The following is a 13,714-nucleotide window of genomic DNA, read 5'->3' on the forward strand; positions in this document are numbered from 1 at the left end:
TATGCACCTGTGTAGCTACCAGGGAAAGGGTTCTATATATTTCTTTCCATTTTTACAAAGCCATGTAAGTAATCACAATTTTTTAGCATTTTCTCCCAGGAGAAAGTCTTCTGTTTTGGGATCCTACAAACATACCAGTCCATTATTCCACTTTAAATACTTGTGGACTATGTGAGAGAGTATGGTGGGGAAGGGGGGAATAATGTTGTGTACCTCTGTTGTTAATAGTGATTTGTTCAAGTTAACTGCCATTCATTTTGGGGACAAGCCTATCAGGCTGTGTGGCCTGCCCCTTTCACTGAACAGCAGTGCCGCTTTGGAAGGGCTACCTGTATGAAGGCCTGTGCCACTTCTCTTTTGTTTCTGGTTTTGACTGAGATCAATCCTGATATAAGATGTTTGTTTACAGTGGTAAGATCCAACAGCAATAATGGTTCTTGGCTTGAAGGCCATCTAACACTGCACCGAACCCAAATGAAAGCCTGACACCAGCAGAGTTCTTTTCCCTGCTTTTGGCTCCCAACTAGTGTTAAAAGAATGTCTGTTTCATTCTTCTGGACATGCTAATCAGTGCTTTAATTGAGGTTCACTGAATTGGGATGGCTGCTTTACTGAAATATTTCCTGGAAAGATGGTTGATCTTAATGATAGTGAATAGCAATGACTGTTCCTAAGTTAAGACAGTATTATAAATGTAACTTAATGGAAATGCTTTCAGCTAGTGGCAGAAAGTTAAATGGCAGACAATCACTTTTTTGAGGTGTAAATTTACTCTGGTCTTTTAATATAGAAATTCCTAAAAGAAATTAAATAGCATGTGAGAAAATATAAGTTTTTTATTCCTCAATGAAGGATGATCAGATGCTGAATGTTTGAGGTGAAAGCTAAATAGTGACAGATTTTGCAGTGAATAAACTACACCGGTGACTTTTGTTTAATATATATTAAAAAAAACTCCATTCAGTAAATTACTAGTGATTTTAATGTTAAGTCTGCACGTGAAGTAGTTGTTTCAGGAAATGAGCAATACCTGAAATTTAATTCAAGACTGAAATATTATTTTAATAATCTCTGGTAGGTCTTCAGGTACCAAAATTGTGTTTACAAAGAGAATGGTAATCAACTAGTCTCTGCATCCATAAATTCTCTCTAGTCGTATATTTGTCAGGTAACACCATTATATGTAATGCTATTTGGAATCTTATACCCTGATTCAGTTGTTCTGTTGATCTTGTCTAGAATAAAAACAAAGTTTTTAAAGAATTAATTAGTAGTGGGTATTAAAAGCATCAGTCCAGATCAGTTTCTTGAACTGTTTTAAAGCTAGTGTGCTTTTAAGCTCAGAAGTAGTTAACTTCAAAATTTAATAATTTTAATATATTTTTTCTTTAAATAGGCATACTTGATAGAACTTTTAGTGACAGAAAGAACTGAAACTTATTGTAAAGTCATCCCAGTAAGGTATTTTTTGCATCATTTGTAGTGTAGTAGGTAAGAATTTATCATCCAAAGCTGATATTTTTTGACACAGCTTTCAGTGTTTAAATCTTTATTTCCTGAGTTTTGGATATTTGTGGGTTTGTTTTTTTTTACCTTACCATTTTTTCTGTAGACTAGTACTTAGGATTAGGGACCTACCTAACTTGTGAATTTTTCAGTTTTTCATGGAAGCTGTGAAATCCAGGTTGTCCAGAATCTGTTAAAACAAAAAATAAGGGGAAGGTGCCAGCTGGTAAGGCAGCACAAAAGGGACAACAGATAGGATGACGACTGCCCCTCCTCCCTCCTCTGATCCCCCCAGGACCTCTCTGCCAATCAGTGCTAAGGGATGGGGCTGGATGAAGGGCAACCAGCAGTCAAGATAGCAACTTCCCCTTCATCCCTCCTGGGACCTCTCCACCAATCAGCATCAAGGGGCGGGGCCTCCACAAAATGCCCATGAAATGGGCTCTTTATGCCAGGACAAATCTGCAAAAATAGTTTTGTCTTGGTAAGAGTTAAATGAATCCCTGTTTATTATGCTTAATGCTGCACTAGGGGCGCTAAGTTAGATTCCTGCTGTCCATTCATCACGACGTATTCTTTTTTCTTTTGCCATACAAGAAACAAAGATTATCTTGGTTTTTTCAAGTACAGACTGTATACATCAGAAAAATATCTAATCCACCCCCTTCTCCTCCCCCTCACCCAGCTCGATGTAAAAACATTCTGCCTAAATCATCCCAAACAAATGTTGGAAGGTTTTTAAGGACAGGTTAGACTATGATGGAGATTCCAAAACCAATTCTAGTACTTAACTTGTCTTATAGTTACAGAGTCTTCCAAATATCTAACCTAAGGGACTTTTTGCAATGTGAGCCCATTATTGCTTGTTCTGTTCCCTGGGCACAGAACAATTGATCGCCATGCCCTTTATAACAAAACTGTTTTTGTATTTCAAGACTTAAACCCCTGCCTCAGTCTTCTTGTCTTCAAACTAAATAACTCCCAGTTTTTTCAAGTTTTCCTTACACATCATGTTTTCTAGACCTTTAATCATTTCTGTTGCCCTCTGCTGGACTCTTTCCAATTTTCTGTCTATTTTGAAGTTTGGTGTCTAAAACTGGACAGAGTTCTCTGTGAGGCTTCACTAGAACTGGGTAGATTGGAAGGATCACTTTTTGTAGCTTGCATGCAGCACTTCTGTTAATACATTCTATTAGACTATTAGCTTTTTTCTTTTTTTTTATGTTAACTTGTTCACTGCTAATAAGTTAACATTAAACTGTTAATGTTAGTTTATTATTACAAATGCACTGTTGACTTGTTCAACTTGCAGTCCATATCAGCTCCTAAATCCTTTTCTTCATTGTTGCAACCTTGAAAATCACTCCCCAAATGTCATTTGTGCATTTGATTATTCTGTCCTAAGTGCAGGATTTTATACTTTTCTTTATTGAATTTCATCCAGTTTTATTTCAGACCATTTTCCTAATTTATCAAGGTGATTTTTTTTTAATATCCGATTCTTTAAAATGTCTGCTACCCCAGCATTTTGGCATCATCTGCAGATGTAATTAACATGCACTCAATTCCATCCTCCCACTTATTAATGAAGATATTGAACAGTAACAGACTCCAGGGGAAACCCCCTTTGATAGCTCCTCCCAGTTAGATCTTGAGCACTAACTATTCTTCCACCATGATGATCCAATAAGTTACTCCTATAGGGAATGTCATTGGAAAGCCTTGCTAACTTTGAAGCAGGTCATATCTACTGCTGTGCTACCCACAAAGCCAGAAACCTTTTCACAGAGGGAAATCAAGTTGACTTAAGTATAGAGCCATACTCATTTCTGGTTGTTGTTGAGTTACTTTGTACATATTGTATGCTAGTTTCACTATTAGTAAAGGAATTTCCTTAACTTTTCAACGCCCCTATATAGTTTATATGTTACAGGACCTCGATATACTTGAAGACTGGACAACAATAAGGAAGGTATGACTGAAGGATGAATGTCAACAGCATTGTTCCCAATTGTTATGGATTTTACAAATATATAAATGTATTTCCAATAAATATAAGAACCAAAATATTGCAAGGCAGTATTCCTAATGTGGGTCTACTACAGTTCTTCCCAGCCTATTCCTCAGGAGGTGGCAGCTGCTGTGGCTGGAGCAGAACACGGAGTATAGCTTCCCCCGCTCCCGTCCCCCCAACCCTGTGGGCAGCACAGCCAAAGTGGAGCCCAGTGGTGGCAGGGAGGATGTGAGTTGCCCACTGCAAGCTTGGGGCTCCCTGCCCTATTGCCCTTCCCCTGAGGGCCTCTACAGCCCAGCAGGGGGGACCTGGCACAGGAGGCCAAGGAGGCTTGGTGCTATTGCTGGGAATCTCATGCCAGCTGCATTGCCATGGTGGGGCGCCCCCTGCCAACCCAACAGTAGTAGTGGTGATGGCATGGAGTTGTACCCCCTCGTTACTGTTGGACAGGCAGGGGGTGCCTTGCCATGGTGGCGCATCCAGCACGCGGCTTCTGGCAGGGACATGGAGCCTCCCTGCCCAGCACTGCTGTGGAGGCCCTGGTGGGGAGGGTCCCGAGAGAGAGAGAGAGTCCCAAGCCTGCAGCAGGCAGCCTGCATCTGCCTCCATCCCATGCATATGTCTCCCCTCCGTGGGAGTGCGCAACCCCATTTTTTATCATTGCGACCCCAAGTGGGGTTGCGACCCCAGGGTTAGGAACTACTGGTCTAGTAGCTAGAGCATGGAAATAGGGTTCCAGTTCTAAACTAGATCTGAGGTAGATGTATCTGGTCTTGGCTATGTTGCTTAGCCTATGGACCTTAGTTTCCATATCTCTAAAATGAGTAATTCATATTTTGGCAAATTCAGTAATAAACTAAACCTACATCTGGATTCTGTGGCATTCTGCAGTAGTCACGAGGAAGTACTGTAGAATTTCACTTGCATTAAAAAAAAATGATATGAAAGCCTGTCTATAAATCAGCATAGTAACTTCTCTTTAATAGTAAAATCAGCTTATTTACTGTTTGCCTATGCTTTAATCATGCCATAGTTCTGTCACAAACTCTCTGTAAGCCAGTGATTCTCAACCAGAGTGCCATGGCCCTCGTGTGCCTTGAGATCCTTTCAAGGGTGCTGCAGGGTGCCACGTAATGTTAGCAGTGTTAGGTTTGCCAATGCGATTCACAAGATAAACCAAGACATTTAAAAAAGAAATCCATAGTTGTGGTCTGTCTGGGTTGTTTCCAACAGAAAAACTGCTCTATTTTTTTTTCTGTAGTCAAAAATAGAGTAAAAACTAGGAGCTGGCATTTGCCAAGGTTGCCTTGAATTTTGTCCAGGGGTGTCTCAGATATAAAAAATTTAATAACCATCGCTGTAAGCAAAATTCCATTCTTTCTACATCTCTTGGTGGCCAAATCTCCCTCCTGCTTAGTACCATGAATGAAACCTAGGAAGTAGCAGGTCACTAGGATGTAAAAGAAGTGCTTTCTAATCTGTAGTGTGCCAGATTACTTCAAGGAGATGTGAGTGAAGGAAAAGTTTTGATGTGGAGAAAGCTTCATGATGCTGAATCCATACTTCTTACTGTAAACAGGTTGCTTTAAACTGCATGTAAAACTGGTTGTGTTTGACTGCACACCTGCCTTCTTGCCTTTCCTATGGAACCAAAGAAGGGAAAGCAAAATAAACAGATAAAAACAAAAGGTAGGAAAATGCTGAGAAACATGGAGAAAAAAACACTGGGTAGAGGGAGAGAGAGGAAGATAGGTGTATGAAGATGAACAAAGCAAAAAAGTGGTACAGTTGCAACTGGTACAATATAGGCAAAAACAGCACAGGTCAGGCTTCAGCAAAAGCAGGTTGGAGACTGCTTTGCTTTACTTACCATAGGAACTGAGCAGAATAGACACCTGCTCATAGAAAAGATTTCACCCTTAAGTGCATATATAGTCATAGATTTCATAGACATTAGGGCCGGAAGTGACCTCAGAAGATCATCGAGTCCAGCCCCCTGCCCGAAGGGCAGGAAATCAGCAGGGGTCATAGGATCCCAGCAAGATAAGCATCCAATTTACTCTTGAAGGTGTTCAGTGTAGGTGCTTGAACCACCTCTGATGACAGGCTATTCCAGACCTTGGGGGCTCAGACAGTAAAGAAATTCTTATGTCCAGCCTGAAACGGTCTTGCAGTAGTTTATAACTATTTGACCTTGTCATCCCTTGGGGCGCTCTGGTGAACAAACATTCCCCCAGATACTGGTGATCACCCCTGATAAACTTATAGGTGGCCATCAGATCACCCCTGAGCCTGTGCTTTTCCAGGCTAAAGAGCCCCATGGCTCAGCCTGTCATCGTAAGGTGTGTTTTCCTGACCTCTGATCATGCATGTGGCTCTTCTCTGGACTCTCTCAAGCTTCTCCACATCCTTTTTGAATGGTGAAGCCCAAAACTGGACGCAGTACTCCAGCTGCGGCCTCACTGAGGTCAAGTACAAGGGGAGAATGACGTCCCGGGATTTGCCTGAGAAGCATCTATGGATGCAAGCCAGCGTTTTGGTCGCTTTACTAGCCGCAGCACGGCATTGCAGGCTCATGTTCATCTTGTGGTCAATGATGACCCCCAAGTCTTTCTTCCATAGTGCTAGCCAGCGTAGCACTGCCAAGCCTATAAAGATGCTGCAGGTTTTTCCTCCCAAGGTGGAGAACGTTGCATTTTTCGGTGTTAAACACCATCAGGTTCTCATCCACCTGTTTGCTGAGCCTGTTCAGGTCAGCCTGGATCACCCGTCTGTGTTCTGGTGTGGATGCTTTGCCCCAAAGTTTGGTGTCATCAGCGAACTTGACCAGTCTGCTTCTGACTCCAATGTCCACATCATTAATGAAGATGTTGAACAATGTGGCTCTAAAGACAGAATTTTGGGGGACCCCACTGGTCACAGGACACCATCATGATTGATTTCCATCAGTTACTTCCCTCTGGGTCAGACCAGCATAGGTGAAGCAGATTACGCAAAGAAACTTATAGAACACAGTGGGATACAATTATAAGAATATTTTAAGAACCTAAATAACAGCTTGCTTCTACTGCATTTTATTTTTTTGCAATCTTTGCATCTTTTGCAATTATAACATGGCTTTAGTCATTTTATGTAATTCTGGATTCAGTTGGCATAGATATAAAATCAGTTATAAATTTTTGAATAAAATGTCTTCTTGCTTTATTTACAATACAAGCTAATTAAGAGATAATAGTTTTTTGTACATTTTCTGTGTATGCTTTTATTCAGCTATTTAGTCAGTGCTTTGCAGTGTTTGTGTAGACCCTGCTCTGATACATATAAATGCAGGTATTTTAAAATATATTATACTGAAATGAAGGAGTTTTACAAAAAGCTGTACTTGCTGAAGAAGTAACTAACTTGATTTCTTCCTTTGTATTTCAAGGCAATGGCTACGTTGGGGCCCCACAGAGTAAAGTCAGAACGTAAGTCACAAAAACACTTCAGTATTGCCTAGCTTTGCGAAATAATATTTAAACACAACAGCACACATTTCCTCTGGAGACTACGTGTGTATTTGTAGAGTGCAATAATGGAGGAAGAGGGCAGAGGGCTCTAGCCTGCCACCTTTCCTCTCCGATCTTGATGAAGCACATGCTTTTGCACCAGGGCTGCTGACTTAAATTTACATCCTATGCTTTTATTAGTTTTACAGCATGTACAAGATGGGAAAAGATGTTTTTTAATGTTATTATCAACTGAAATGGTAGAAAAATACTCACAGAAGGAATGGGCCTTTGGTGAATGCATATATCAGGGATTGTCAACCAGGGGTACTTGCGAAGGCCCTAGGGTATATGCATGGGGATAGAGCACCGCCACACACTGTCCTGTGCTGCCACATAGGCACTGTCTGCTTGGCCAGATGTGGAGGGTGGGGGAGGTGTTCAGCTGCCTGCCTTCCCCACCCCCAGCTCTGCATCTAGTGTGTGCTACTGTGTGTTCAGCTGTGCACACTCCTCCCCAGCTCTGCATCCGGCCATGCACCACCACCCGTCTCTGCTGTGTCCAGCTGCTGGAGGTACACTGATCCAAAAAGGTTGAAAACCCCTGGCATATATGTATTAATACAGCATTATCAATGTGGCCTCAGCAGAAGCACAGAGCAGGACATTGAATTCAGAGCTTGGGGTAACATTTGGAAAGTTTGATTTTTTTACTATGCTTTGTTAATTTGAGCAAATCAAAGGTAATGCCAAGGTGACAGGCATGAAAATGTCTGTGCTAGGTGAAAAAGGAAACCAAAAAAGGTATGAAGGAATAGTAGGGAAACTACACAGAAGGCAGGCAAGGATGTTCTCTTTATTTGGGAGGGTTTTATTAATGCCAGTGTATAGGGAAGGAAAGGAAACAAGCAGCAAAAGAGCCAACAATGTGGTTCAGTGCCTGCCATTTAAAATCCTACCACAAATATATCAGCTTCTCTTATGTTTTCCAGATTTCTCGTTCTGTATAAAAGAGCTGCAGATCTGATGATGTCTTTTGCTTTCTGAAAATACAAACAGTGTTTTTCATGAAAACAAATACAACAGGAAATAAAAAAACAAAACAAAAACAAACACACCTTTCCTCTTCGCTTTCTTAACTTTCATTGCCCAAAGGACAGATGTACATAGTATGTGGATAATTTATTTGTGAACCTAACTTATGCTGGTTCAGTATTAATGGTGTCTCTGTTCATTGCTTTAGCACCTGTCAAATTAGAAAAACATATGCACAGTGCTAGGTCTGAAGAAGGAAGACTGTATTATGATGGAGAATGGTATGGCCGTGGACAGACAATATGTATTGATAAGAAAGATGAATGCCCTGCAAGGTAAAGGTCATTTTGTTGCCTTCTCTCATTTACAGTAATATGTGTGTACATGGAGTAGAGAGTACATGTTTTAGTCGAGTGTTATTGCCTTCTCAATTACTTGTTACTGGTTTATTTCAGAAAATAAAATGCCTGCTTCAGGACATCTGTTTGTTTTCCCTAACTATGTAAATGCTGCCTAATGGAACACACAGAGATCTTTGATAACCAATGCATAAATAATAGTATAAACCAAGGCAACCTGTGGCCTGTGAGTCAGATCCAGAGCAAAGCAAAGCCTGGATATTGACAGCAGTGGGGTGGGAAGCACCAGCCTGCCACAGAATAAGCAGTATTACTTTGGCCCACTGCTCTTAACAAGGTTGCTGACCCCTGGTTAAAAAAAATACTGTGTCTCTTAAATCTAGACTTTTATACCATATTTAAGATGGTAGAGGTATGTCTACATAGCACTTTGTGCTGCTGTGCAGACATAGCATATTTATAATTGGTGGTATCTTATGTACCAGAAATCTATACAGCATAAGGTAGTGCTGTGCAGAGAGGTCTGAGCTACCTCTGCACATGTTATTTCTGCTTCCAGTACCATGAGTGAAATTGCTTTCATATAGTGAGTGAAATTGCTGTCCTTATATTTGAAGAGCTCAGCACCGTGTGAATTTGCTCTGAAGCTGAAACTTAAGGGGCATTTTCCTTCCTGTACTGGATCCTGACACTTTAAATTGGGCTTGTCCAACTGGTGGCCTTGAGGCCACATGTGGCCTGCTGAGGGTTAATTTGCAGCCCCAGCCCTATACCCTCCCTCACCGTGGGGGCCTTGATCTGCCCCCCCGCGTCCCTCCCCTTCCTCTTCCACTATACCAGACTTACCAGCTGCCAGCTCTGCTTCTCACTGCCTTTGTTCTGTGCTGCAGCTGTGCGCCTATACAGGCATTTATTGGACAAATTATCGGCCGCATTGGGCCTATTTCTGATACAGAAAATTTTCTTTATATCAGTGCCCATCTGATATAGAGACCGATACAGTTCTGTTTGGCTTACTTGTTTGTCAAAGTAATAACGACCAAGCCTGCATGCCACAGACAATCAAGTTCCATGTTTTGTTTCAGTCCTTTATGCAAAAGGTCCAAAGAAGAGAATAGAGCATGCCTGAAAACTTAGAAAAGCTACAGCTCCAGAATATATTCTTACTAATGTTTAACCAAGGAAACCATGCAAGGAGAAATAGTTCATGTAAAAGAGTTGGTTAGCCAGGTGGTTCAGTGGGGTTTTTTTGTTTTTGTTTTTGTTTTGTTCTTTCCTGTTTAGCTATACTGGCTAATGGTTAAAAACTTAAGTTTTTCGTAACTTCTTCTCTACTGAAAAGCATCTTGGCTTTGACCTGTTAGGTTTTTGTGAAGGAATACACTATAAGCTGGTGGACAGTGACAATAATTTTACAAGGATTTCAGAGGCAAGCATATATTTTTTACTCTGAATGGTCTTTAAGGCAAAAGATGCATTTCCTTTTGACAAATGAAAATAAAAATCCATTATACTGCACAAAGACACTTAAGTGAAAAGTTATTACTAAAGATGTAGTGAGTTGGATATATGCATGTCTTTAGTTGAATGCAAAAACGGAGAAAGTATGAAGGAGGCAGTCAGTATTTTTTTCGGAGCCTGGCATTTCTGAATGTAAGCAATTATATGCTATGATACTCAGCAATGAGATTGATCCATTGGTTTATAGTATAGTTGATTTTAAGTCTGAATGCTGAAATCTAATTTTTCCTTTTAGTGCTATCATTACAACAATTAACCACGATGAAGTTTGGTTTAAGAGGCCGGATGGAAGCAAGTCCAAACTGTATATTTCCCAGCTGCAGAAAGGAAAGTATTCAATAAAACATAATCATAATTGACCATTTCTAACCACACATGTAATAAGTGGTGTTACTATGCTTGATGTGCCATGGGATGAAAGCTGTATTTAATAATGTTTTGTATTCTCCTAATTTTATGGCAATATCCAATGTGTACTTGTAGTGCTGTATGTAAAGCTTCATATGGATGTCGTTTAATAGGTGGTGACATTTAATCATGTTGACAGACATTTTACCTCTTAAATTGGGTCCAGTGCCTAAGATATGAAGTATGTCCTTCAAATATAATGGCTAAGAACTCCTCATTAAATACTGTATATTTAAAATACAAAACATTTGGTTTTATTATTAGTGGCTAGATTGTGTTTGGTAACTGTGCAATTATCACTTTTACTAGCAATTTATTTTCATATGTTCAGTGAACTTGTCATATTTGTCTTGTGGGTGTTGGTGGGTGTTCTCAGATATTGCTTCTGAATAGTCTGCAATGGTATAAGTATTCTTTTATCTGATGTGAACAGAATTTCTTAAACTTGAGACCCTGAACAGCTTTGCTAGTGTTGGTGTGTAACCTTTTGTAAGTTTTCCCATACTACTTGTAAAAAATAAAGGCAATATTTTAAGATAAATTTTTGAGGAGCACTTTCTTAGTCTAGGAACCTAGTTTATAGTAACCAAACTCATGGTTTTCTTTTTCAGGTTACTTTAAAATTCTAGCATAAAGTCAATGTAAAGGAGACAGCATTGTTTTTACTTATATTTTATGTCAACCACAGAGGGCACAGGTGCCTGGGGTTATGATGTAAATGGTAAACAATTAGCTAAAAGTACTATTACATACTGGACTTGTCTGATCTCTAGTCTTATGAAACAAATATTATTATATTTTTTCAGAAGTAAAACTTATTCCCAGAAATGGTATTTCTGGGAGAAACGAACACAGCTCTCAAATGGCATGTTTCATATTTTTAGTAGTTTAGTTCCATTAGAATGATTTAATGCAGTTCAGAAAGTTTGATGTCTGTTAAAGCTTACCTTCAAGGTGTCAAGGGCAGAATCCCTGAAAACCTTAGTGTTACAATACATATTTAGAGCATAGAAAATAAACAGGTGGGATTATAGAAAAATAGTTTTCCTGGTGGCCTAGTGCACTTTACTATCCATTGTTCTGAGATTCTTTTTGGAGAAAGGAAGAATGATACATTTTGTTTTAATTTATCATGGCAAAGATAGTTTTCATTGTCCCACCATTAATAGTTAGATGTTTTACTCCTAACTGAAATATCTGTTGTTGTAGGGTGGTAATTATTTACAGTTGCCAAAATATTATGCCATTCTAGTTTATCTTGAGCGATGCTTTTCTATCACTGTCACGTTACTATTAATTAATTGTACATTGACATGTTGGCTATTGACAATACTACTGTATGTACACAGTTGTTTGATAATTTTTTGTAATAAAATATTTGTATTTTTTAACTTGGTATATAAATAAACGATGTGTGGTAATGGACATTTTACAGTTGCATTTTTCCCCTTCATGGTTGCAGATGTAACCGGTCTTGCAGAGAAAAAATATTTTAAAGTCACCTAAAAATGTGTATTTTTTATAGAACCTAAAAGAGGGAAAACAGGTATTTAAGTATGGAAAATTTCCTTCTAATAAACCTGTATTTTATTGTTGTAGTTTATCTGTGGACTTACTTTAATATTACATCAAAAATTATGTCTCCTTTAATTAAAAAAATAAATCCATTAAACCAGAAAAAAGATTTGAACTATGGCATGACAGACTTGGTAGAAAATCTAGTTATTTAAGTTAGTCAAGAGCAGGGTATAGTGAGCTTTAGACATGGGATCTAACCAAGTTAGGTGAATGAGCAGCTTGATTTCAAATAAAATTCTGTGCTGCAAAAGCTAGGCAACACCTAACATTGGGAAGAATAATTCTAACTACTCTTACATATTAGTGAGTTCCACATCTAAACTGCAGCTTCTTGAGGAAAACATCTGAACATTATTGTCAGCAATATTAACCTGTCAAATATGGAGTCCAGGTTTAAAGCAGCATTTCTTAACCTGAGGGTTGCAATCCAAAAGTGGGATGCAAGAAGATTTCAGAGGGTTGTGAGCCACAGGTTGAAAAATGCTGATCCCAGGAAATCACAGAAACTGTGGCAGAGCAGAGTGGCAGTGGAAAGGTGCTTGCCCCTTCCAGAGGGGGACGGGTGGGGGGGAGGTTTGAAGCTGGGCAGGGTGCTCACAGGGGCAGGGCAGCTGGGAGGTGCTGCTCAGGAGGTAGAAGGGGCTGTGACATGTTTTGGTGTGGCACAGCAGCCCCAGCCTAGGGTGGGAACTGGCACAGGCCTCCCTTCCTCCTCCCTCCAGCCCACACTGGGGCTAGCTTTGCTCCGCTGCTGCCTTCATGAGCCAGAGCCACCACAGCCACCATGCTGTGGCCCAAGCTGGGGGCCCCCCTTGCAGGGGTGGGTGTGGAGGGCAGTGAACTGTGGATTGGGAGTGAGGGACACCAGCATGGGGACTGTGGGCCATGCACCAGCAGGGCCAGGGGCTTGTGGGTCGGGACAGGCCATGAACCTTTGCAAATGGGTCCTGGTAGGAAGAAGGTTGAGAACCACTGGTTTAAAGTATACAGTATTATGCTGTGTCAATGGAAAATGATACTAAAATGTCATTAAATCAAGGGTATACCCCCCCCGGAGCATTATATCTTAAAAGCAGAAACAGGTGCTTTAGAGCAGTGATAAGATTGTTTACAGACATGGAAATAACTTCAGTATGAAGAGAGATTTAAAAGATTCTGGCTGCTTATATTAAAGAGGAGAAATGGTAAGTTAGACAGTGGTATACTGCAGGCGGAGCAGGCAATTGTTCGTCCTTTCTTATACTGAAAGTACGTGGGGGCATGCAATGAAAAGGCAGCAGTTTTTAATAAGGCATGTAGGGCATCAATAGTCTGCAGTGTTTGTTATCAGAAGTTATTGAGAACACCGTTTAGAAGCTTATGAAAAGGATTTCAATGCCAATGTATCTTTTTTACTTTAAGTATAAAAAAGTTTCCATGCAAAGGTTAGAACTCCCTATTAGTTGACGAGGAGAAAATGCATCAAGTAGCTTAGCGCTTTTCAGTCGGTGTGCCACAGCACACCAGCGTGCCATGAAGAGCTCCCTGGTGTGCTGCAAGAATTTTGGAGTAATGAGAAGAAAGCTCTCCAGCTGCCTAGCACTAATGAATCAGCTACATCAGTGAGATATTTACAGAAGACTTGCATATGTGTTGGCTGTGGGGGAGAGAGAGAGAACCAGCTGAGCAGAAGGAAATTCATCTACTTTGCATGTGTTGGCTATGGGGGATGCATAGTTCGAGAGCCTCTGAACAGGTATGCCATGGGATTTTGCTGCGGCAATGAGCTACTCATAAGTATGGGCATGGGGAATACTTTAACAGGT

General features: G+C 40.3%; 1 protein-coding gene across 2 annotated transcripts in view; it reads left to right on the plus strand.

Moving 5' to 3' along the window:
• Nucleotides 1-11,756, plus strand: part of BRMS1L (breast cancer metastasis-suppressor 1-like) — a 34,112-nt gene extending 22,356 nt beyond the window's left edge. For both annotated transcript variants that reach the window (XM_019551953.1, XM_019551954.1), the window contains exons 7-10: nt 3,414-3,478; nt 6,948-6,987; nt 8,252-8,378; nt 10,159-11,756. In XM_019551953.1, the coding sequence (XP_019407498.1) occupies nt 3,414-3,478; nt 6,948-6,987; nt 8,252-8,378; nt 10,159-10,282 (356 nt within the window). In that variant the 3' untranslated portion in view covers nt 10,283-11,756. The remainder of the gene's footprint in view (nt 1-3,413; nt 3,479-6,947; nt 6,988-8,251; nt 8,379-10,158) is intronic.
• Nucleotides 11,757-13,714: the final 1,958 nt, after the last annotated feature.

Source organism: Crocodylus porosus, unplaced genomic scaffold (assembly GCF_001723895.1).
Source record: "Crocodylus porosus isolate Cpor-Errol unplaced genomic scaffold, CroPor_comp1, whole genome shotgun sequence".
Taxonomy (NCBI): domain Eukaryota; kingdom Metazoa; phylum Chordata; order Crocodylia; family Crocodylidae; genus Crocodylus; species Crocodylus porosus.